Source organism: Bos taurus, chromosome 21 (genome assembly GCF_002263795.3).
Source record: "Bos taurus isolate L1 Dominette 01449 registration number 42190680 breed Hereford chromosome 21, ARS-UCD2.0, whole genome shotgun sequence".
NCBI lineage: Eukaryota > Metazoa > Chordata > Mammalia > Artiodactyla > Bovidae > Bos > Bos taurus.
This window is the reverse complement of record NC_037348.1, coordinates 31,217,283-31,242,870: the sequence shown is the minus strand read 5'-3', so window position 1 is coordinate 31,242,870 and position 25,588 is coordinate 31,217,283. Positions and strand designations below refer to the sequence as shown.

Below are 25,588 nucleotides of genomic sequence, written 5' to 3'. Positions count from 1 at the left end.
GATCTATGGGGGAAAAAATGTATTTTTTATTTAAACTTCAGGTAATTGTGCTTTCTAACGTATTTTACTTCCATTTCAGTTTACTACTCATATTCCGTCCTTTCTCTTCCTCTCTGTGTCCCAACTCCATCTTTACAGTGGTTTTGAGAGTGGTTTTGAGAGAATGGGAACTGTTGGTCATACTGACACCCCCTCTAGTGGAAGCTCTAACCAATAACACCACTTTCTCACCAGCAGTAGGACTTGAGATTCATAAAACATCTTTCATATACTCATTTAAGTAAAATTGATACCTGTGCTGTAACTTGATATTCTTTTCTCTTATTTATTTGTATACTGCTTTATTGCCTATCACATTAGTTGCCAAGCTTTGTTAGTAATTAGTTCACATGTAACTTTCTAGGCCTGCATCCTTGTTAGTCTAGGATGGGAGAAAAGAAGGTAACATTTATAAATACTTCCTAAACTGGAAAGAGTTGGGGAGAATTAATTTAATAGAACAAATATTTCTGGTTTTGGTAATGCTACTTTGAAGAATATATACACACACATACTTTTTTACACAAAATTTTTGCTTAGTTTACTGTTTAACTTTGTGGGTTGCTTTATAACTAAACATTAGTATATATTAAAAATACTATTATTTATCTTAACTGCAAATATGAAATAATCAAATTGATCTGGTGCCAAACTCACTAATTCATATCAATTTTTATGTTTTATAATCTTTGAACATATTAACAGGGAGAAAGCAACTGGTTGATATTACCAAAGATTATGGATTTCTGTCACATAAGTTTTAAAGAGCTGAAAGTAAATGGGCTTAAAATATTTGGCTGGCAAATGAAAATATCACAAAATCTCTAGAAAAGCAAAGTGATAATATAAGGAGTAGAACTACCAGATACTAAAACATAAAGTAACAGTATTGAAGCAGTAAGGTGGAAGCCCAAGATTAGATATACAGATCACTGAAGAGTAAAGAACTGTCGTCACTTATACAAACTTGACATATATTAAAGGAGGCACTGTTAAACAGCAGGCAAGAGAACGATTATTTAATAAATGGGGTGGAAGAGCTATTTAGCATTGTCAAGGAAAAATACACTTAGAATCACATCTACACCAGAGATAACAAAATAAATTTCAGATGAACCTTAAGTGTGGACAATTACATATTGAAAATATGGAAGGTAAAAGGACTGACTATTCTATAATTTCTCTGGAGTTTCTAAGCAATTTGAAAATTGGAAAAGGAAGATAGTAAAGATCAGACTGCAGATGCTAATTTGTTTTATTGTAACTGTAGCTCTGTAAGCATCATAGTAAAGCATTCCTAGTCTATGTTCCGAATCTGAAAATTAGTCTTTTTTTTTTCATACCAGCTGGAAAACTTATGCTTCCTATATTAGTTCATGGAACAGAGAACACAACTCTGTATCTAACATTTTGTTCCATAGATGCATTGAAAATTATACAGGCGCTCGTTGTGAAGAGGTTTTTCTCCCAAGCTCCAGTATCCAAACTAAAAGTGACCTGTTCACAGCTTTCGTGGCATTGACTGTTCTTCTGGGAACTCTTATCCTTGGAGCCCTCTACTTCCTCTGCAGGTAACCAAAATAGAAACATGCTCTTGAAAAGAAAAAAGTGATACATAGTAGTTATTGTTTGACTAAATAATCAATATGCCCTTTAGCTCTAGATTATTTTTCCAGATCATGTTTTCTGTTTAGAGTTATTTCTCTAATGCAGTTATTGTTACTAAATTGTATCTTTTATTTATTTTTGTTATTAAATTAATGTCATTTTTGAAAGGATCTTATTCGTTGTTACTATCATCATCATTACCTTAACTTTTCTAAACTAGTAAGGTAGACCCACATTCACTGAAGTTATCATGCCAAAAACACCTAAATTTTTGGAGTAAGTCTATTTAAAGTAGACTTTGAATGTGAAAGAAAAGCAATGATTTATTAGTTACCCAAATACCCATCAACAAAAGAATGGACACCAAGTTGTGATATATTGCTATTAAAGGGTAATATATAAGCAGAAATGAATTACAGTTACACAGTTGTGATTCTGAAAGCTCAGCTTCTCTGTACATCAGTGCCGAATCGAATCTTGGAGACAGAGTTTTGGGTAAGGTAGAAAAGGATAGCTTTATTACTTTGCCAGGCAAAGGAGGACTCAGTGGACTTCGGCCTCGAAAACTGTGTGTCCCAGCTTGGAGAAGATAGTCAGAAGTTTTATAGTAATGATTTTAAAAGGGTGTGATCAGCTTGTGGACATTCTTCTGATGGGTTGGTGGTAAGATAAATAGGAGTCAACATCATCAACTTTAGGTTTCAACTGGTCTGGATCTACATGCTTGTGGATAGCATACCATCTAACTTTCTCCCACCTGCAGAGGGTTTCAGTATCTGCAAAACAGCTTAAAGATATTGTGTGTTTCTGTTGATGGGGAACCAGGACCTTGTCCCAAGGCTGCACTACTGTTTCTCTTGACTGTTTGTTTCTTCCTGGTCTAGCATTCCCTCCCTTCCCTAATTAACAGCTGCTTGAATCTGCCCATTAGAACTCAGGAAAAGTCATAGAGGCTGAAAAAAGGCTATTTCCTGTAATCAAAGAAATGAGAGACACAGAAAGGCTTTGTGCCCAGGAGCCCCAGAGGACCCTGCTCGGTATCAAGTGCCTGGGTAAATCTTAGAAACATAATTTTATGTGAAAGAAGCAAGTCACATAAGAAAATGTAACAATATGATCCCACTCATGAAAAGTTTAAAACTAGACAAAACGAAATAATGTGTTGGTTAGGGTGATATATATGACTGATTCAAGTAAGAGACTGGTTAGCACAAAATACAGAATGATAGTTACTTGTGGTGGGAAGAGAAAGGGAAGCACTCAAAGAAGGCATGGAATGTTAACAGCCTGTTTCTAATCTTGTGCTGTGCATGTAAGGGTCTATCACTGATTTTTAAACTGGTGTCAACTTAAATGTTCACAACCAAAAGTTGAGAGTTATGTGTTCTTTTGGCAGGAATTTTTAAGACTTCAAGCCTCGGAGGCAGCATTTCAAGTAACCTTGAGAAAATTGCTCAGATGAGGCAAAGGGGGAGGTAGGAGAGATAGAAGTTTTGCAACAAAGGGCAGGTAGTTAGAACATCAAAAGATGTTTAAATCTTTTAAGTACTGTTAATTAAAGAAAACCAGCTACAGTAAGTTAAGGAATTTAGCACTTTTCTGTATAGGAGAAGATGCGAGAATCTGGATTCACTGAAATCATTCCTTTGATATGCACTGTAATTATTTGGGGCCAGTTTCCTGTGTTTTTACCTCCTGTTTTCCTGAGGGCTCACTACAGGGAGTGGCAGCAGTCAGATGGCAGGTATTCTTTCCTTTCTAAGTTCCCTCAGGGCTCACGAGTGGCCTGTGGGCACGCTGCAAGCTGACGTCTGTGACATCCTTAGTTTACTGACAGGGCAGGAGATATTTCATTTCTCTCTAAGCATAAATATTGCCATTCACTCTTTTTATATGTGCACTTTATTGAAAAATAAAGCAACTTTTTGCCATATATAAATGTTAAATATTGTCATATTAATTGGAAAAATGAATGTAAATTTAATAACTGAGAAAAATAGCATCCTTAAGATTCTTACAAAAATAATATGACATTGAATAGTTTTCAGAAACGGTTATAATATGTTACCCACTGTACCTTTTCCATTTTTAAATGACAGCACAAGCAGAGGTATTTCTGCATGATGATTTGTGTCTTGTCAAAATCAAGAGTAGAATTAATTTAAAAAAACATGAGTAGCTATTGCTTATAAAATCTAGGCATAAGATTTAGGCTCTTGCATCCTGACCAGGTGAAACATACTGTCTGAAATGTGCTTTCAAGAATTAAAACAAGTCCCTGATTGCTGTAGTAGCTTTTAGGTCCATCAGTGGCTGAAATTGCTTTAAGCTGAAGCCCTTTTGAAATTTAATAACTAATTAATGTCATATTTGAATGAGGTCCAAAATAATAACCCATATGCTGAAATCTAGGCAGAATCAATCATGTTTTACGAAGAGGAATCAGTGTATTTTTAGAAAACACATTTCATTTTGCTATGGTAAAAAGTGGTTTTTGAATTAATTTTCATTAATGTAGGTAATACTCTAGGCATTGACTTACTGAAAAAAAATCGAAAGCAAGTGTACGTTCCAATATCTTATTTAATATTAAACGTGGTTTTTAAAAACTCTGTCATGAGCATTTGAGTGTAATTAGAAACTATATTAATGGACCAGATGACAAAAAAGATTGATGAACTGTAGCCTTAAAAAAGTGCAAGTGAGGGACTTCTCTGCTGGTCCAGTGGTTAAGAATCTGCCTGCCAATGCAGGGAACATGGATTTAATTCCTGGTCCAGGAAGATCGCACTTGCTGGGGGGCACCTAAGCCCACACACCACAACTCCTGAAGCCCATGCGTCCTAAAGCCTGTGCTCCACGGCAAGAGAAACCACCACAGTGAGAAGCCTGTGCGCCGCAGCTAAGAACAGCCCACTTGCCTCAACTAGAAAGAGCCTGTGCACAACACTGAAGATCCAGTGCAGCCAAAAATAAATAAAAATTTTTTAAAGGTGCAATTGAGTTTTTCAGTAGTTGAGTAAAGCCACCCCATGTCACATAAAGTGTTACTCAGTAGACTCTGACTCTTTGCGACCGACCCCATGGACTGTAGCCCACCATGCTCCTCTGTCCATGGAAATCTCCAGGCAAGAAAACTAGAGTGGGCTGCTATTCCCTTCTCCAGGGGATCTCACTGACCCGGGGATCAAACCTGGGTCTCCTGCATTGCAAGCGGATTCTTTACTATCTGAGCCACCATAAGGATCCCAACTAATAATGAAAACTAACCACTGTAAGAAGAGCACAAAAATGCTACATTAAAATAGCACAGTTCTGCTGTCTTAAAGAAAAAAGACTAAGTGGCATCATCAGCATCTGGAGCCACTACAGATGACCTACCTGCCCTGGTGCATTTGTTAAATAATGGGGCACAGTTTTAGGGAAGCTCTGGCAGTTTCAGACAGTTGCAGAAAAGAAAATAAACCTCCATATATTCAAATTTAAACTTGCTTTCTGCATTTGCACTTACCCATTTTCCATTTGTATGTTTCTTTCTTCTTTATTGTCAGGAAGGGCCATCTTCAGAGGGCCAGTTCAGTCCAGTATGATATCAACTTGGTAGAGACAAGCGGTACCAGTGTCCCCCACAGTGAGTAAATTCAAAATAAATGTATATTTTAAAACCCTAAGTTAGATGTTGGTTGTTTAATGGGATTTGGATCTATCCAAAAAATGTTGACCCTAAAAATTTTTTCTATAGATTTTTTACCTGAAGATAATTTCTCATTAGCTGTATGACACAAGTCGTATTTTTTCCCCAAAGAAAACTATGTTATCACAATATGTGAAATTATGATGTTAGTTATAATATGTTTCACAGACTGATTTTTACAGAAGTAATTTGAAGTGGGCTGGTATATGGACAGGAGGGGGATTTTTATTATCAGATCAGATCAGATCAGTCGCTCAGTCATGTCCGACTCTTTGCGACCCCATGAATCGCAGCACGCCAGGCCTCCCTGTCCATCGCCAACTCCCGGAGTTCACTCAGACTCATGTCCATCGAGACAGTGATGCCATCCAGCCATCTCATCCTCTGTCGTCCCCTTCTCCTCCTGCCCCCAATCCCTCCCAGCATCACAGTCTTTTCCAATGAGTCAGCTCTTCGCATGAGGTGGCCAAAGTACTGGAGTTTCAGCTTTAGCATCATTCCTTCCAAAGAAATCCCAGGGCTGATCTCCTTCAGTATGGACTGGTTGGATCTCCTTGCAGTCCAAGGGACTCTCAAGAGTCTTCTCCAACACCACAGTTCAAAAGCATCAATTCTTTGGCGCTCAGCCTTCTTCACAGTCCAGCAAATCTTTTGGAAACATATGGGTCAATTCATGTTTTAAAAATATCGTGAAAAAAAAAAAATATCGTGAGACTTCTGTCTCTGACCAAGATGGAGTAACAGAGACTGGATTTACCTCCTCCTTGAAATAATTTATAAATGGACATTATACATTAAGTGATGGTTTTCAAGACATTGGACAACAGGGAACAAAGGATCGTGAGAGACTGAAAACAGATGAGATGACCCAATGATTCCCTCAAAGTATTGCCTTGAGAGAATTTCCAGACTGTGGCATGGGAAAGTTGGGTGGATGACCCAGGTTGATCAATGTGGCTTGATCAATATAGTTCACTGAATGGAGTACTGGGAGAGCCACACAGAGAGAGAATTTCAGAGATCTTCAAGTATTCAGTTGAGTAATAATCACATATATACTAGGAAAGTCCTTGATATTAGGCAAAGAATCACCTGATAGGATTAGAGGTACCCACTATTCACACAAGGCTAGGAAAAGTGCCTGTTCCCAATAATAAGGCTAAAAATCCTAATTATTCATTGAGTAACAGTGTACACAGAAGATTGTTTCTTCAGTAGTGGGGAATAATTAGCCCTACATTGAGTACTGCTCCAGTCCTGCCTAACAGACCATAAAAGCAAGAACTGAAAGAATCAAATTGTTTCTAAATAACCTAACTGCATCATCATCATCAGCTCAATCACTCAGTCATGTCCGACTCCTTGCGACCCCATGGATTGCAGCATGCCAGACTTCCCAGTCCATCACCAACTCCCAGAGCTTGCTCAAACTCCCAGCATCAGGATCTTTTCCAGTGAGTCAGTTCTTTACATCAGCTGGCCACAGTATGAGAGTTTCAGCTTCAGCATCAGTTCTTCCCAATAAATACTCAGGACTGACTTCTTTAAAATTGACTCATTTGACCTCCTTGGAGTCCAAGGGATTCTCAAGAGTCTTCCCCAACACCCTAGTTCAAAAGCGCCAATTCTTTGGCACTCAGCTTTCTTTATAGTCCAACTCTCACAACCATACATGACTACTGGAAAAACCGTTGTTCTGACTAGGCAGACCTTTGTTGGCAAAGTAATGTCTCTGCTTTTTAATACACTGTCTAGGTTCATCATAGCTTTTCTTCCCAGGAGCAAGTGTCTTTTAATTTCATGGCTGCAGTCACCATCCACAGTGATATTGGATCCCAAGAAAATAAAGTCTGTCACTGTTTCCATTGTTTCTTATCTATTTGCCATGAAGTGATGGGACTGGATGCCATGATCTTCTTATTTTGAATGCTGAGTTTTAAGCCAACTTTTTTACCCTCCTCTTTCACTTTCATCAAGAGGCTCTTTAGTTCCTCTTCACTTTCTGACATAAGGGTGGTGTCATCTGCATATCTGAGGTTATTGATATTTCTCCCAGCAGTCTTGACTCCAGCTTGTGCTTCATCCAGTCCGGCATTTTGCATGATGTACTCTGCATATAAGTTAAATAAGCAGGGTGACAATATACAGCCTTGATGTACTCCTTTCCCAATTTGGAACCAGTCTATTGTTCCATGTCTGGTTCTAACTGTTGCTTCTTGACCTGCATACAGATTTCTCAGGATGTAGGTAAGATGGTCTGCTATTCCCATCTCTTTAAGAATTTTCCAGTTTGTTGTGATCCACACAGTCAAAGGCTTTGGTGTAATCAATAAAGCAGAAGTAGAGGCTTTTCTGGAACTCTCTTTGACCTAACGGATGTTGGCAATATGATTTCTGGTTCCTCTACCTTTTCTAAAACCAGCTTGAACATCTGGAAGTTCTTGGTTCACATGCTGTTGAAGCCTAGCTTGGAGGATTTTGAGCATTACTTTGCTAGCATGTGAAATGAGTGCACTTGTGTGGTAGTTTGAACATACTTTGACATTGCCTTTCTTTGGGATTAGAATGAAAACTGATCTTTTCCAGTCCTGTGGCCACTGCTGAGTTTTCCAGATTTGCTAGCATATTGAAAATGGTTAAAATGGTAAATTTTATTAAGTATATTTCACGATAAAAAGCCAGAAAGAGATGCTGCAGTTTTTTTGGTTTTTGGTTATACTGGGTCCTCGTTGCTGTATGCAGGTTTTCTCTAGTTGCAGCAAGCTGGGGCTACTCTTCACTACAGTACATAAGCTTCTCACTGCAGCAAGCTGGGGCTACTCTTCACTGCAGTACACAAGCTTCTCACTGCAGCAAGCTGGGGCTACTCTTCACTGCAGTACACAAGCTTCTCATTGCAGTGGCTTCTCTCGTTGCAGAGCGCAGGCTCTGGGGTTTGCAGGCTTCAGTAGTTGCGGCACAGGGGCTTGGTTACTCTGTGGCATGTGAAATCTTCCCCAACCAGGGATCAAACCTCTGTCCCTTGCATTGGCAGGTGGATTCTTAGTCAGGGTACCACCAGGGAAGTCTAAGATGCCATTATTAAATGATACTATCAGATGATTCATTTTAATATACTCAAAATTATCATTTGAGTTATCAAGAGATTGAGTTGTGTTCTTCTACTTTGTAATTGGGTGAAGTCATGTATGTTAATGGTTTGATGAGTTTTTTTATTTTTGCTGTTATTTGTAATGATAATGTCTGGAACTACATTCATTTTTTAAATGCTTGATGATAAAATAACCAGTGAAAAAATTCTCAGAGAACTGAATGTATTATCGTGCATGGTTTTAACTGGGAAGATTAGTACAAATAGGGCCAAATGTGACAGGAAAAAATGTGGGAATGGCTGACTGCCACTAACGCTTGAATGCACGAGTATCCATGCTTGTAATTCACCAATGGTTTCTCTCCTCAAAGGATTTGCCTCTTAATTTTTTTTCAGAACGTTCAATGGAGTGGTAAAAACTCAAATTATTTTTTAGAAACCACATACACCTAAAAAGCAAGTTGGCTTCTTTTCAGTTTATAAAGACATGTTTGTAATAAAATAGAAACTACCTTGGAGCCTTTCCACAGAGGTACTCTGGTTTAATTGGGAAAAGAGTTTCAGAACTCAAGTATTAAATTGCTGCCTTATTTTAATGAGGAAAAAAGGGTATCACAATCAGGGGTAAAAATCTGGATAAGGTGTTGGGCATAGCTCACAAAATTAGCTCACTGGCCACTTATTTTTTCAATGTCAAACAGTCTCAGTAACTGCAAAGCCATTACTTTAAGAAAAGCAAAATAAATGCCTTTACCACATGTGACAAGATCTGTGTCATGAAAACAAAGTTGATCGTGAGGATTGGGAATTTCTTCATGCTATTAGCTTATATTTGTTATGAAAATCAGAGCATAATGGTACATGTTATTTTAAAATTTATTAATGAGCTATTTTCACCAGGAAACTCTTCTTGCCACCATCCCATAAAGCTTTATTCAGTTTAATCCTCCTTTATAATAGATTCATTCATGTCACCTTGTATGCCTCTGAAATATAAATCTCCCAAGGCAATTTTTTAATTTGTTCATTAAGTAAACCTATAGCTTTAAGTCCTGGCATCCATTTAGATTGTGATTACTTATCATCCCTATTGCAATAACACACTAGTTCTTAAAGTACAGCTCTTTAAATGAAAAGAAAGTAAGGTAACTATGGAACTGTGAACATCAGGTACTTATAGGTGCCAGACACTGTGGCTGGTATTTCACTTTGGAGACTCTTATAAGTCTTAATACCCATTGTGAAATGTCAATAACCTCAGATACACAGATGATACCACCATTATGGCAGAAAGTGAAGAGGAACTAAACAGCCTCTTGATGAAAGTGAAAGAGGAGAGTGAAAATGGCTTAAAACTCAACATTCAAAATATGAAGATCATGGTATCTGGTCCCATCACTTCATGGCAAATAGATGGGGAAACAATGGAAACAGTGAAAGACTTTATTTTGGGGGGCTCCAGAATCACTGCAGATGGTGATTACAGCCATGAAACTAAAAGCCACTTGCTCCTTGGTATGACCAACCTAGACAGCATATTAAAAAGCAGAGGCATTACTTTGCCAACAAAGGTCTGCCTAGTCAAAGCTATGGTATTTCCAGTAGCCATGTATGGATGTGAGAAGTGGACTATAAAGAAAGCTGAGTGCCAAAGAATTGATGCTTTTAAACTGGGGTGTTGGAGAAGACTCCTGAGAATCCCTTGAACTGCAAGGAGGTCAAACCAGTCTATCCTAAAGGAAATCAGTCCTGAATATTCACTGAGAAGGACTAATGCTGAAGCTGAAACTCCAATACTTTGGCCACCTGATGCGAAGAACTGACTCATTGGAAAAGACCCTGATGCTGGGAAAGACTAAGGGCAAGAGGAGAAGGGGACAACAGAGGATGAGATGGTTGGATGGCATCCCCGACTCGATAGACATGAGTTTGAGCAAGCTCTGGGAGTTGCTGATGGAGAGGGAAGCCTGCATGCTACAGTTCATGGGGTCACAAAGAGTCGGACACAACTGAGTGACTGAACTGAACTGAATGCAACCCATTGTGAGGCAAGTGGCATTCTTCTCTATGAAAAATAAAACAGGTTTAGAGAGGTTAAAATCAAGATCACACATCAGAAGGTGGTAAGACAGGATCTAAACCCAGGTGAATCTAGTTCCCAAGTCCAAGTTTTTCATACTGTACTTATGGTTCCACAGATGGGGGTAACAGGCTCAGGGCTCATTGGCTCTTGTGGGAGCCAGTTGTCCCTACGTTAAACACCAGCCACAGGTTTGGTTTTATCTCGGTTTTTGTTACTGTCTCCTGTTTTCCTGCCATCAGTTATTCATTTTTATTGCTGTTAGAGTGACTCACTTTACCAATCTTTCGCTCTTACCCTCTTTGTCATTTGTAATATCTTTTTAAAAATTCACCAAGCTTGTTAGAACTTCAGGTAACAGAAAATAGGCAGTGGGAAAAGGCAGGGACACTTCTGTGAGATCTGAATGGAGGTGCTGATACAACTCTTCTGTGTTCTGGGGTGTGTTAAGAGGCTCATTGGATGTTCTAGGCTAGTTCACCTCAACTTTTCACAAACAGAAGGGGTGGATGTACATGTGTAAATAAAGACGTGTTGACAGTTGTACATATAAAGAAAAACTGAGATGGAGAAAACATCTTGATTCTTATTTTCCATAGGTCATGGAGAACATTGAAGAAATAACACAGTGAAGCCAAATCATTGCTTCTTTGTTACAAAGGCAGAAAGTGAAACACTAAATGGTAAAATAAACAAGTTAATCTTTCTTTGTTCTCTAAATAAAAGACTGAAAGTTATACCTTGAAACACAGTCCATCCTGTTGCAAAGTATGTGTGTTTCTGTAACATATATTATTAACTTATTTGCAGTTGGTAAATAGGAAAGTAATATCAATCCTGTATGAAAGTTGCATGGGTTCAAACGTGATTTTTTTTTCCCAGTAAGCTAATATGTTGAAGCAACTAGAGGCAAACTTTCTCACAGCTCAGGAGAAACTCAATAATATATAAAGACCCTAAAAGAAAAGTGAAAATCCCTTAAGGGCAAAGAGTGACTGTTTTAGTAGCACACTGTATTAAACTGGCGGCACCCCACTCCAGTACTCTCGCCTGGAAAATCCCATGGATGGAGGAGCCTGGTGGGCTGCAGTCCATGGGGTCGCTAGGAGTCAGACACAACTAAGCGACTTCACTTTCAAGCATTGGAGAAGGAAATGGCAGCCCACTCCAGTGTTCTTGCCTGGAGAATCCCAGGGACAGGGGAGCCTGTTGGGCTGCCGTCTATGGGGTCGCACAGAGTCGGACACGACTGAAGCGACTTAGCAGCAGCAGGGAAGCTGCAAAGAGCAAGTTAACCATGAAGACATTTCACCTGGTTATTAGGAAAAAAGTATTGACTGATGAAAGTGAAACTGCATAGCTCATCTCAGGACTTAGCAAATCACAGGTTTTTTATGTCTTGGTGCAGAAGGAATTCAGTGAGGGACAAAGTGAGAGGTAAGAAGTGGATTTATAGTTTAGGATGCTTTTGAAGGATACTAGCAGGCAGGCAAGAGACCTCTGCCCTGAGAACTAAGTGGGCAACATGTTTATAAGCAAAGGGAAAATAGAAAGGGTTGAAGAAGACCACTTTCTTCCTCGTTCTTTGAGTGGATGTCAAGCTTACATCACTAGCTCCTCCCTAAGTCAGGCAGAGGACTTTTTGCCCCTATATGGTCAAACTGGGACTGTCATGGTGCTATCCACATCAGCAGAAGTGTGGTAATGTAAACTAACATACAGCAAAATATGTTAAATAACCTCAGGTTTTAGTATGATGAGGTCTTCTACTTTGGAATGGCACCTTGCCCATGTATTCCTGTCTTTGGTATATGCTAAGGGGCTTGTCCTAAGGATCATTCTCATGCTGACCTGGACCAGCAGGGTGCAGGCCTCACTTTTTCACTTATTGGACTGGAGCATATCTTATGCTTTTATTGTGTGGTTTTGTAGTTAAGCAGGCCTGTTTCACTATAGTCTGATTGCTTTCCTGAGTGATCATTAGCTTACAATGATCTCCCTAAGTTCCTTCTCTGTCTAGAACTCCCTAGTGGGATGTCAAAAGCTACCTGTGTAACTATCCTGCTCTATCCCTATCATTGGGAGCTACCTTTAGATCCTATTTTTAATGTTAATGAAACTGGTTTCCTTTAAAAATAAATATTTATTTGGTTGCATTGGGTCTTATTTGTGCATGCGGGAATCCTTAGTTGAGGATGTAGGTTCTAGTTGCCTAATCAAGTATCGAACCGAGGCCCCCTTCATTGAGAGTGTAGAGTCCTAGCCACTGGACCGCCAGGGAAGTCCTGAAAATGGTTTCTATGAGGAGCAATTGATTTCAGGGTCTATATCTGAAAGGAAGAAGCATAAATCCCAAACTTTAAGTATACAAAAGATGGACTAATTCTCAGTGCAGATACTAGTGGAGATTTAGGATTCTTGTTTTTGTTACTGCTCAGGTTACAGAATTCCAAACCTTTTTTCCCCCATAAGGCTTTTAATTTTAGGGCACGATTTTACAGATCATGAGGTTTTCATCTTATTAGAAGCGATATAAAGAATGCATTTGGTAAAGTTGGTAACAGAAGTCCATCGTTTTCATTAAGGCTCCTCTTTTTTTTTTTTTTTTTACAGTTTTATAGATTTTAACAAATGCATGATTTAATGTGTCCACCACTACAGTATCACATTGAATAATTTCACCACCCAAAAATCTCCTGTGCTCCATCTCCTCTTTCCCAGTTTCAGTGGTAATCACTGATCCCTTTGTTATCCCTATAGTTTTTTACCATCTCTATAGCTTTTTCTGGAATGTCATATAGTTGGAATCATACAGTAGGTAACCTTTTCAGATTGGCTTCTTTCACTTCTTAGCCTTTTACACATGCAATTCAATGGCATTAAGTATATTCCCATTGGTTCAACCATCACCACTGTCCATCTCCAGAACTTTCTCATCATCCTATTACTGAATGCTATACCCATTAAACAATAACTCTTCATTCCCTCCTCTCCTCAGACCATGGTAGCTAACATTCTACTTAATCTTTAAGCATCTTAATATTCTCAGTGCTTGATATAAGTCTCAGTATCTCATACAAATACATGAATCATGCATTTGTCCTTTTGTATGTGGCTTATTTCACTTACCATGTCTTCAAGGTTCATCAACAGTATAGTATGTATCCAAATTTCATTCCTTTTTATGACTGAATGATATTCCATTGTATATATTTACCTCATTTTGTTTATTCACTTATCAACAGGTGAACATGAGTCATTTCACCTTTTGGCTATTGTGATGATGCTTCTAGGAACATACATCTGCAAACAGCTGTTCAAACCCCTGTTTTCTATTCTTTTGCATAAATACCCAGAAGTAGTATCAAATGTTAATTTTATATTTAATTTTTTGAGGAACTATGATCCTGTTTTCTACAGCAGCTATACTGCTTTATATTCATATATATATATATATATATGAATATATATATATATATATATTATAGCAATGCACTCTAGTTTCTCCACATCCTTGTCAACACTTTTTAAAAAAAATAAATAATAGCCACTCTAATGGGTATGAAGCGCTATTTCATCGTGGTGGTTTTTTTTTTTTTTTTGTCTTTTTTTTATTTTATTTTATTTTTAAACTTTACATAATTGTATTAGTTTTGCCAAATATCAAAATGAATCCGCCACAGGTATGCATTTCCCAAATGATTAGTAATGTTGAGCGTCTTTTCATGTGCTAATTGGTCTATATCTTCTTTGGATACCTGTCTATTGAAGTCCTTTGCCCAGTTTTGAATTGGGTTGTCTTTTATAACTGTTGTTGCATTTTAGGAGTTTTGTATATGTATGTATATATATATATATAAAAATGGGTATTAATCCCTCATCAGATATGTGATCTGCAAATATTTTCTTCCATTCTGTGGATTGCCTTTTTTACTCTGATAGTATCCTTTGATACATAATGTTTTACTTCGTTTTGGCCATACTGGGTCTTTGTTGCTTTGTTGCTTTGTGTGGGCTTTCTCTGCATTGGTTGTGGCAGACAGGGGCTACTCTTCACTGTGGTGTGTGGGCTTCTTACTGCGGTGGCTTCTCTTGTTGCAGAGCGCAGGATGTAGAGTGTATAGGCTTCACTAGGTATAGCATGCGGAGAAGGCGATGGCACCCCACTCCAGTACTCTTGCCTGGAAAATCCCATGGGCGGGGGAGCCTGGTAGGCTGCAGTCCATGGGGTCGCTAAGAGTTGGACACGACTGAGCGACTTCACTTTCACTTTTCACTTTCATGCATTGGAGAAGGAAATGGCAGCCCACTCCAGTGTTCTTGCCTGGAGAATCCCAGGGACAGGGGAGCCTGGTGGGCTGCCGTCTCTGGGGTCGCACAGAGTCGGACACGACTGGAGCAACTTAGCAGCAGCAGCAGTCATAGCACGTGGGTACAGCAGTTGCAGCATGTGGTCTCTAGGTGCGTGGCCTTCAGTAGTTGTGGCACACAGGCTCCGTAGTTGTGCGTGGGCTTAGTCGCTCTGTGGCATGTAGAATCTTTCTGGACCAGGGATCAAACCCGTGTTCCCTGCATTGGCAGGCGGATTCTTATCCACTGTGCCACCAGGAAAGTCCAAATGTCTAATTTTTGAAGCTCAGTTTGTCTCTTTTCTCTTTTCATGCCTATGACTTTGGTGTCATATCAAAGAAATCACTCCTAAATCCAGTGTTCTGAAACTTTCCCCCTGTTTTTTTTTTTCCCTAAGAGTGGAGTTTTAAGTCTTATGGTTAGGTATTTGGTCCATTTGAACTAATTTCTGTATATAGTGTTAGGTAAGAATCCAACTTCATTCTCTGGCATGTGGGTATCCAGTTTTCTCAACACGATTTGTTGAAAACACTGTCCTTTTCCCATTAAATAGTCTTGGTGTGCTTCCTCCAAATCATTTGACCATATATGTGAGAATTTCTGGATTCGTTATTCTATTCCACTGGTCTATATGTCTGTTTTTATTCAGTATCATACTGTTTTGATTATTGTATGTTTGCAGTAAATTTGAAATCAGGAAGTGTGAGTCTTCCAACTTTGATCTTTTTTAAGATTATTGTTGTTTTTCAGTTGCAAAGTCATGTCTGACTGTGATTCCATGGACTGCAGCGCACCAGACTTCCCTGTCCTTCACCATCTCCCAGAGCTTGCTCAAACTCATGTCCATTGATGCCGTCCAACCATCTCATCCTCTGTCATCCTCTTCTCCTCCTGTCCTCAGTCTTTCCCAGAATCAGGGTCTTCCCACTGAGTCGGCTCTTTGCATCAGGTGGCCAAAGTATTGGAGCTTCAGCTTCAGCATCAGTCCTTCCAATTCAGGGTTCATTTCCTTTAGGATTGACTGGTTTGATCTCCTTGCAATCCAAGGGACTCTCAAGAGTCTTTTCCAGCACCACGGTTTGAAAGCATCAATTCTTTGGTATTCAGCTTTCTTCTTTTCAAGATTGTTTTGGCGATTTGGATCCTAGATATTCCACTTGAATTATTTTTCTGTATCTGTAAAGAATGTCACTGAGATTTTGAAGTGAATTACATTGAATTTGTAGATCACTTTGGGTAGTACTGACATCATACCAATATTAAGTCTTCCAGTCTGTTTACATGGGATGTTTTTCAACTTATTTGTGTCATCTTTAACATCATTAGTATCAGCTTCCCTGGAATAGCTCAGTTGGTAAAGAATCTATCTGCAATGCAGGAGACCCCAGTTTGATTCCTGAGTTGGGAAGATCCGTTGGAGAATGGATAGGCTACCCACTCCAGTATTCCCCTTGTAGCTCAGCTGGTAAAGAATCTGCCTGCAATGTGGGAGACCTGGGTTCAATCCCTGAGTTGGGAAGATCCCCTAGAGAAGGGAAAGGCTGCCCATTCTAGTATTCTGGCCTGGAGAATTCTATAGACTGTATAATCCACGGGGTGGCAAGGAGTCGGACACAACTGAGAGACTTTCACGTTAACATCTTTCAGCAATGTCTTGTGGTTTTCAATGTACAAGTCATCAACAACTTCATTAAGATTTCATTAAGTCTTTGGGGTTGTTCATATTAGTGTATAGAAAGGCAACTGATTTTGTGTGTTGCTTCTGTATCTGAACTTTGCTGGATTTTTTTCTTAGTGCTAACAGATTTGGGGGTGTAGAGATCATTTGTTTTCTACACAAAGGACCATGTATTCTGCAGAGATAATTTTACTTCATTCTTTCTAATTCCATTCTTTTTCTTGACTAATTACTCTGCCTTGAACTTCCAACACTGTGCTGAATAGGAGTAGTAAAAGCTGCATCCTTGTCTTATTCATGATTTCAGTCCTTTTCCATTGAGTATAATGTTAGCTGTTAAGAGTTTCATATGTGGTCTTTATTATGCTGAGGTGCTGCTGCTGCTGCTAAGTCGCTTCAGTTGTGTTCGACTCTGTGCAACCCCATAGACAGCAGCCCACCAGGCTCCCCCGTCCCTGGGATTCTCCAGGCAAGAACACTGGAGTGGGTTGCTATTTCCCTCTCCAATGCATGAAAGTGAAAAGTGAAAGTGAAGTTGCTCAGTCATGTCTGACTTTTTGCGACCCCATGGACTTCAGCCTACCAGGCTCCTCCGCACATGGGATTTTCCAGGCAAGAAAAAGTGGGTTGCCATTGCATTCTCCTATGTTGAGATAGCTTCCTTCAATTCCTAGTGTGTTGAGTGGTTTTTCGTTTTTTTTTTTTAATCAAAAATAATTTTGTCAAATCCTTTTTTCAGCATCAGTGATATGATCCACTTGGGACCCTCATTCTGCTAATGTGGTGTATTGTATTCAATTGGATTTGATTGATATTTGATTTGATTTGATATTCAGTTTATCTGTTGGACCATCCTTGCATTGTAGCAGTAAACCCATGTGTTCAAAATATATAAAATTTTTAAAGTGATCTTGAATTCAGTTTGCTAATCCTTTAAGAATTTTGCATCAGTATTCAACAGGGATATTGGTCTTTAACTTTCTTTTCTTGTGTTGTCATTGTCTGGTTTTGGTATCAGGGTAATACTAGGCTTATATAGTGGATTAGGAAGTGTTCTTTCATATTGAATTGTTTATTTTGAAAAGTTTGAGGACTGATGTTATTTCTTCTTTAAATGTTTGGTAGAACTGAGTAAAGTCAGAGGTTGCAGGATTCTCTTTTGTTGGGAGGTTTTTGACTGCTGATTCAATCTCCTTTCTAATTATAGGTCTATGAAGACCTAATTTCTTCATGAATCAGTCTTGGTATGGATTTTACAAATATATCCATTACATCTAGGTTATCCAAGATGTTTACAACTGCTCTTGTATTCTTATAATCCTTTTTATTTTTGTAGACTCATTAGTAATATCCTTAATCTTACTTGTTTTTTGAAGTTGAGTCTTTCCTGTTATTGATCTAAAAGTTAACCCATTTTATTAACCTTTTCAAAGATCTAACTTTTGGTTCAAAATTTTCTGTTGATTTTCTGTTCAGTATTTTGCTTATCTTAGTTCTAATATTCTAGTAGCTTTGGGCTTAGTCCATTCTTCTTTTTCTAGTTCCTTAGGTTATAAAGTTAGAATGTTGATTTCAGTTTTCTTTCTTAAATATTTATAGCTAAAATATTCTCTTTTATGAGATGCAATGAAAGCAATGCATGTTGTGTTTTGCTTAATGTCATTTTGCTATTTCTCTTCTAAATGCTTCATGGATTTTTGCTCCTTATTTTGTTAGTGTCTTTTGTGTTTTGTTTTGTTTTGTTTTGTTTTGTTTTTGTAGTAAAACATATAAATTCTCTCCTTTTGTATGTATTCTATAGCTATTTCTCTTTTTTGGCAGTTGTTTTTTCCCTGCTGCACTGCACAGTTTATGGGATCTTAGTTCCCCAAGCAGGGACTGAACCTAGGATCTTAGCATTGAGAGTGCAGAGTCCTAACCACTGGACTACAAGGGAATTCTTCTGTAGCTATTTCTTTGTGGTTATCATGGGGATTCCATTTAATGTCATAAAGTAATAACACTAATTTGAGTTTATAGCAGCTTAAGTTCAATAGTTAATAAAAACTTTGCTACCTTGCTCTTATGTAACTTTGCCTTCACTCCCTTTCAGCCGTTAATGTCACAAGAGTCCATCTTTAAGCGCTGTGTTGGAAAACACAAGCCAATAACTATTTTTATACACTGGTTCCTAAGTTGTGTGGAAAGTAGAGTTAAACATCAGAGTTATACTAGTTTCTGTAATTGTTCATGTATACCTTTACTGCAGAGTTTAGTTTCTTTTTACGGTTTCCTGTTCGTATCCTTTGTCCTTGAAGAATTCCCTTTAGCATCTCTTGCAGGGCATATCTAGTTCTAGTAGTCTCTTCCTGCTTTTATCTGATAATGGTTCCATTTCTCCCTCATTTTTGATGGATAGTTTTGCCAGATAAAATACTCTAGGTTGACAGTCTTTTCTTTTACACTTTGAATATATCAAACTACTGCCATTTGGCCTCCATGGCTTCTGATGGGGAATCTGAGAATCTTACTGAAGATTGTTTTACTTTTGGCTGTGCTAGGTCTTCACTGCTGCATGGGCTTTTCCTGGCTGTGGCAAGCAGGAGCGACTCTCTGGTTGCGTGCCCAGGCTTCTCACTGTGGTGGTCTCCCTTGTCGTGGAGCACAGGCTCTGCAGTGCACCAGCTTCACTAGTGGCGGCATATAAGCTCAGGAGCTGTGTCCCCAGACTCTAGAGCACAGGCTCAATAGTGGTGGCACACAGGCTTAGTCAGGCTTAGTTGCTCTGCGGAACACGGAATCTTCCTGGATCAGGGGGCAAGCCCATGTCTCCTGCTTTTACAGGTGGATTCTTTACCCCTAAGCCACATAGGAAGCTCTATGAGTCTTTATGAGTCCGCTTTATGAGTCTCTTCATTCTTGCTGCTTTCAAGATTCTTTTTGTATAGCTTAATTATACAGTACTTCCTTGACTTACAGTGGGATTGTATATTGATAAACCCATGGTAAGTTGACAATATCATAAGTTGAAATGCATTTTATATACCTGTCCTACTGAACTTCATAGCGAAGCCTATCCTACCTTAAATGTGCTCTGAACAATTACATTAGCAAAAATCATCTAATACTAAGCCTATTTTGAAGTGATATAATTGAATAGTGTGCTGAAAAACAGAATGATTGTAAGTATATTAGATGTTTACCCTCATGATCACGTGGCTGACTGGGAGCTGTTGCTCTCTATCACTGCCAGTCAGCATAAGTGCATCTCATTGCATACTGCTAACCTGGGAAAAGATCAAAGTTCAAAACTTGAAATGTGGCTTTTAATGAATCCATATCACTTTTGTAACATTATGTTTGAAAAATCCCAGGCCTAGATTGAGGACAAACTATGATGTATTTTTTGACTTTACCCTATCTGGTGTTCACTGAGCCTCTGGACATCTACATCCACATCTTACATCAAATTTGGCAAGCTTCTTGTCATTATTTATTCAGATAATCATTATATAGTTTTCTCTTTCCTCCTTGGACTCCTGTAATGTTTCTTGTTCCATTTGAGGGTATCTTGCAAATCCCTTAGATTTTTAGTTTTATAGCAGTTTCAACTGTCCTGTCTTCAGCTTTGCTGGTGAGTGTTTTTGCTTGCTCAATTCTACTGTTCAACCCCTCTAGTGAAATTTTATTATTTTAACTTTCTGCTCCAGAATTTCTTTGGTTCCTTTTTGTAATTTCTCTCCATTGGTATTCTCATTTTATTCATCACTTTCTTGATTTTCATTAGTTCTTTGAGCATAATTAAAGATCTTTTTTTATTAAGTTCAGTGTGTGGGCTTCCTCCAGGCCAGTTTCTGTTTCATTGAATTGACCTTATTTCCTTGTTCCTTTGTATGCCTTTCAGGTTTTTTGTTGTTGTTGTTGAAAATTGGGCACTTTACTAATATTGTAATTCTGAATATAACATTGTTTTACCCTCAGTTCCCAAGTTGTTGCTGACAGCTAAAGGCTGTTGTTCGTTTTTGAGACTTCCAAGCCCTTTTTGCAAAGCCTATTCCTTGTGTGTGATCATTGAAACCTCTGTCCCTATTATCTCATTTTATCTGATTTTAGAGACTTCCCTGAATGCCAGTTCTCCTTTTTGCAGTTTAGCTGTGTCCTAAGGCATTCCCGCCATACTTAGTTAGGCTTGCTTCTATCCTAGGTATCAGACCAAGATGAAAGCTCAAGGTCTTGTCTTTTCTGAGCCATTTTTGTCTGTGCACACATTTGGCATTCTGCATTCCTTGGGTACAACTGCTTTTGAACATCTGGTTTGTAAAAAATCTCACCCCAGTTTCTCGTCTGGGCCTTATATGGCCTGTATCTAGATGCCTGAGATTCTGTAGTCATCTGGCAGCTTTCACAAGTGGTACCTACCTTTTCTTGCCTGTTTCCAAGTTATGGAAAACAATGATGAACAGCTTGAATCAAACTTTGTAATCCTAAAGACAGATTAGAAAAGGCAGTGATTTGCAAGTAAAGTCTATTCTCCCTCTTCTGGCTTGAGGAAGGGAAATGGAAACCAGCTTCTCTTAAGAATAAGCCCCCATTGCACAGGAGGCAAGGGTGGGTAAAAAGTCACATTTTTCTGCCATTTTGACAATGGGTTTTCTTCACTGGGCTGTGTGTTGGTTGCTGTAAACCTTTGACTGTTTTCCAGGATTCCAACAAAGTTGGTTCATATAGTTGCTGCTTTCCCCCTTTTCTCCCCAGTGTTTCTGTGGAGGAATGAAAGCTGGAATGTCATAGATCACAATTTTGCTTGTGTCAGTCAGATCAATTATGTTTATTCCTACCTGTAATTCTAGTATCCTGACTAGGCTTTGAATAGGGCATGTTTCAGATACATGTATGGTGACTGAATTTTAGTTAGACTTGGAAATTTTGTGTAAATGTTAAGAAAAGGGTCTCAATTATTTTCGTCTACATTTAAAATTAATGAATACATATTTTTTCCAATTCCTTGAAGTAATCAATCTTTCCTTTTTTACTATGATGTTACTGTTGTTGTTCAATCACTCAGTTGTGTCCGATTCTTTGCAACCCCACGGACTGCCGCACGCCAGGCTTCCCTGGGGTTGCCCCACGCCAGGCTTCCCTGTCCATCACCAACTCCTGGAGCTTGCTCAAACTCATGTCCATCGAGTCAGTGATGCCATCCAACTATCTCATCCTCTGTGACCTCCTTCTCCTCCTGCCCTCAGTATTTCCCAGCATCAGGTCTTTTCCAGTGAGTAGGCTCTTTGCATCAGGTAGCCGAAGTATTGGAGCTTCAACTTCAGCATCAGTTCTTCCCAGTGGCTATTCGTGGTTGACTTCCTTGACTGGTTTGATCTTCCTGTCCCAGAAGTCTCAAGTGTATTCTCCAGCACCGCGGTTTGAAAGTATCAATCCTTTGGTGCTCATCCTTCTTTATGGTCCAACTCTCACATCTCTACATGACTACTGGAAAAACCACAGCTTTGACTAGACGGACCTTTGTCAGCAAAGTGATGTCTCTGCTTTTTAATACACTATCTAGGTTCACCATAGCTTTTCTTCCCAGGAGCAAGCGTCTTTTAATTTCACAGCTGCAGTCACCGTCCACAGTGATATTGGATCCCAAGAAAATAAAGTCTGTCACTGTTTCCATTTTTCCCCCATCTATTTGCCATGAAGTGATGGGACCAGATGCCATGATCTTAGTTTTTCGTATGTTGAGTTTTAAGCCAGATTTTTCACTCTTCTCTTTCATCAAGAGGCTCTTTAGTTCTTCTTTTCGTTCTGCTGTTAGGGTGGTGTCATCTACATATCTGAGGTTATTGATATTTCTCCCAGCAATCCTGATTTCAGCTTGAGCTATTTCACATGATGTACTCTGCATATAAGTTAAATAAGCAGAGTGACAATATACAGCCTTGATATACTCCTTTCCCAATTTGGAACCAGTCTCTTGTTCCATGTCTGGTTCTAACTGTTGCTTCCTGACCTGCATACAGCTTTCTCAGGAGTCAGGTAAGGTGATCTGGTATTCCCATCTCTTTCAGAATTTTGTAGATGTTGATTCACACAAAGGCCTTAGTGTAGTCAGTGAAGCAGATGTTTTTCTGGAATTCTCTTGCTTTTTGTATGATCCAGCGGATGTTGGCAATTTAATCTCTGGCTCCTCTGCCTTTTCCAAATCCAGCTTGAACATCTGGAAGTTCTCAGTTCACATACTGTTGAAGCCTTGCTTGGAGAATTTTAAGCATTACTGTGCTAGCATGTGAGATGAGGGCAATTGTGCAATAGTTTGAATACTCTTTTGCATTGCCTTTGTCATTGGGATGAAAACTGACCTTTTCCAGTCCTGTGGCCACTGCTGAGTTTTCCAAATTTGCTGGCATAGAGTGCAGCATTTTAACAGCATCACCTTTTAGGATTTGAAATAGCTCAGCTGGAATTCCATTCCCTCCCATAGCTTTGTTCATATGAAAAGGCAAAAAGATATGATGTCCACAGAACACTAACTTTTATAAAGCCTTTCTGAAATGAAATGCTCCATACACTCTTAGTACCAAAACATTAAATGGTGTTTATTGGCTTCTGCCAATGTTTTCTGCTTTATAGTAGCATATGTTCTTCTGTCTCCATCATGGCATAGTGCAGAAATGAAATAAAACAAAAATAACATGTCTCATATAAATATTTGACTTTTTCTATAAATGTGCCAAAATTAAAATGACTTCCTGGTAACACTCTTTTACTTAGTATAGGTGTTAGTTTTGTTCATTTAACAAGGATGTTATTACTAATATTCACTATGTTTTATTTTAGGTTTTTCATAAAGCAAGACTCAAATTGTTTCTACAAGTGAAAACCAAGTCAGTCATCTAAAATCTCAATTTCAAATCAAGAGGATTTAGAGTCTTCTGTTTTTATTAAAATGGAATTTATGGTGGTGTTTAAATGGGTTAGGCTGTGTGGGCACAAAATGACACAAGTAGATTTAATTATTTTCTCAAAAATTCCTGTAGAATGCATAGGAAATTATCAGATTTGTAGAAGTTTATTTTACATTCTTTCATGTTCACTGTGTCAAATTTGCAGTATAAATCAGTGGCAAAACCTTTGCTGTTCGGCTTCTCTTACTAGATTGAAAAGTGGTTTTATTTACCAGTGGTCCAGGTTTAAGCAAAGTTGAGAATTACAGCAATGAACTGGCCTTCTGGGCCTCTTCATTAGTCTAGGTCACAGGCTATTAACTACAACAATATGCAGGATGTCTGTTGCCAGGTCTTAATCCCAAGCTTCCCTCCTCTTCCTTACATTGTTACTTGGCTTTTCAAGGAGTTTATTCCTTGAAGCAGACTTTAACAAGGCAAATTGTAGCTGCAGAAAGATTCTGCTTTGAAAGCACATAAGAAAGCATTTTTTAAACATTTTGATTGAATAAACAATCCTGTCAACCCTGTCACTTGACAGAAGGCAGTTCAGTATGCAGACACTAAGAATACATCTTTAGTTTTTTTATACCCGTGTTGATTTTTTCACGTGATCATTTTTCCGGTTTCACAAATGACTATACAACAGTTGCCATTCTAGGAATTTAATGTTTTTAGCTGAAACAGTAATAATGCTTGCTTTTAAGACAAGCCTTTCAAAAACAGCTAAATACTAATATTCAAAAATATTCGATTGCAATCAAACTTTTCTTTGGACTTTCTTCTCACTCCAGTACTCTCGCCTGGAGAATCCCAGGGATGGGGGAGCCTGGTGGGCTGCCATCTATGGGGTCACACAGTCAGAAAAGACGGAGGCAACTTAGCAGCAGCAGCAGGAACTAATATTGAGGATAATCATAATCTAAAGAAACTTTAAAGTATTTTCATCATTCATATAAATAGCAGAAAGAAAATCTTTTGGAGTAAAAACTGGTTTAACAAATTATTGAAAACAGAAAAGTGTGAATGTTCATCTATTTTGATTTCACTTACCTTGCAAGTTTCCGTCTATGCTGCTAGAACCACTGACTGTTACAAAAGGGCCATAGTTATGTCGTACATATTAGAATATGCTAATACACATGTCCTGTAACAAAGACCTGGGAAGAAAACAAGTGGCTTAGGCAAGACTGATTTTAATTTCTGTCTTGTAAAACAGTTTAAAGAGAGGCAGTCCAGATCAGTTATGCACTTCAACAAAAAACTGTATACTCTTCTGTATGGTTCTCTTCCACAAAACAGCATTGACTCTGCTGTGGAGTCTAAGATGGCTCACTACCATATCCACTTCTAAGCAACAGGATTGATTAAAGGAAAACAAAACAAAAACGGTCATACTTTTAAAGGAAATATTATCATTTCCCTCACACTTCACTGTCCTGAATAGTCATACTTGCAAGGGAGACTAGGAAATGTAGGCTTTATTCTGGTGTGCGTGTGCCTGGCTAAAAACCAAAGGTGTTATCTGTGTGAACAGGAAAGAATAGATATCAGGAGAAAATTGGTATTCTCTGCCCCTATTTTGATATATTTTCAAATAATTAGAAATTTAAAGTTGAAAATCCTTTTACTGGAAATGTGCCAGGATTTGCTAGCTGACAAATACCATCATTCTGGGTGTTCCTCTTAGTTCCCTTCACTCACTCACGAAAAGTGATGGAGATGGTGAAGGACAGGGAATCTGCCATGCTGCAGTCCATGGGGTTGCAAAGAGTTGAACACAGCTGAGCAACTTAACAACAACACAACTATCTGAGTTTCCAAGGTATGTTACAGTGGTATAAAATTAAAGAAAGGTGATGTAATTGCCTGATCTGCCAACTAGCTATATAGAAGTAGGTGAAAAAAGAATCTTCCAATGCAAATTTTTTTTTTTAATCTCAACAGTGATGTTTATTTGCTGGTGACTATGCCCTGAGGGCCACAGTGAGTGACTAAGGTCAGCAGTTACTCTTCAAGGACTCTAGCACACACAAAGGCAACAGCTGATACCCAAGTGTGACTCTAGCCTCGATCCTTTGTCCATGATGCAATGTCTTTATTGAGGGAAAAGGAAAATGTTTTC

General features: G+C 38.6%; 1 protein-coding gene and 1 non-coding gene across 7 annotated transcripts in view; one reads left to right on the top strand and one right to left on the bottom strand.

Moving 5' to 3' along the window:
• NRG4 (neuregulin 4) overlaps positions 1–23,652 on the top strand; it is a 118,173-nt gene extending 94,521 nt beyond the window's left edge. For 5 of the 6 annotated variants that reach the window (XR_009492155.1, XR_009492154.1, XR_009492152.1 and 2 more), the window contains 4 exons: positions 1,461–1,610; positions 5,199–5,278; positions 11,112–11,195; positions 23,357–23,652. Coding sequence is in view for 1 of the 6 variants with exons in the window: in XM_059879314.1 (XP_059735297.1) it covers positions 1,461–1,610; positions 5,199–5,278; positions 23,357–23,367 (241 nt within the window). In the remaining 5 variants the exon portion in view is untranslated. The remainder of the gene's footprint in view (positions 1–1,460; positions 1,611–5,198; positions 5,279–11,111; positions 11,196–23,356) is intronic. The other variant, XM_059879314.1, reaches the window with a different exon arrangement.
• A 1,760-nt stretch (positions 23,653–25,412) lies between these two features.
• Positions 25,413–25,538, bottom strand: LOC112443328 (small nucleolar RNA SNORA3/SNORA45 family). The gene has a single exon (XR_003031665.1). It is a non-coding gene; the product is annotated as a small nucleolar RNA SNORA3/SNORA45 family (small nucleolar RNA).
• Positions 25,539–25,588: the final 50 nt, after the last annotated feature.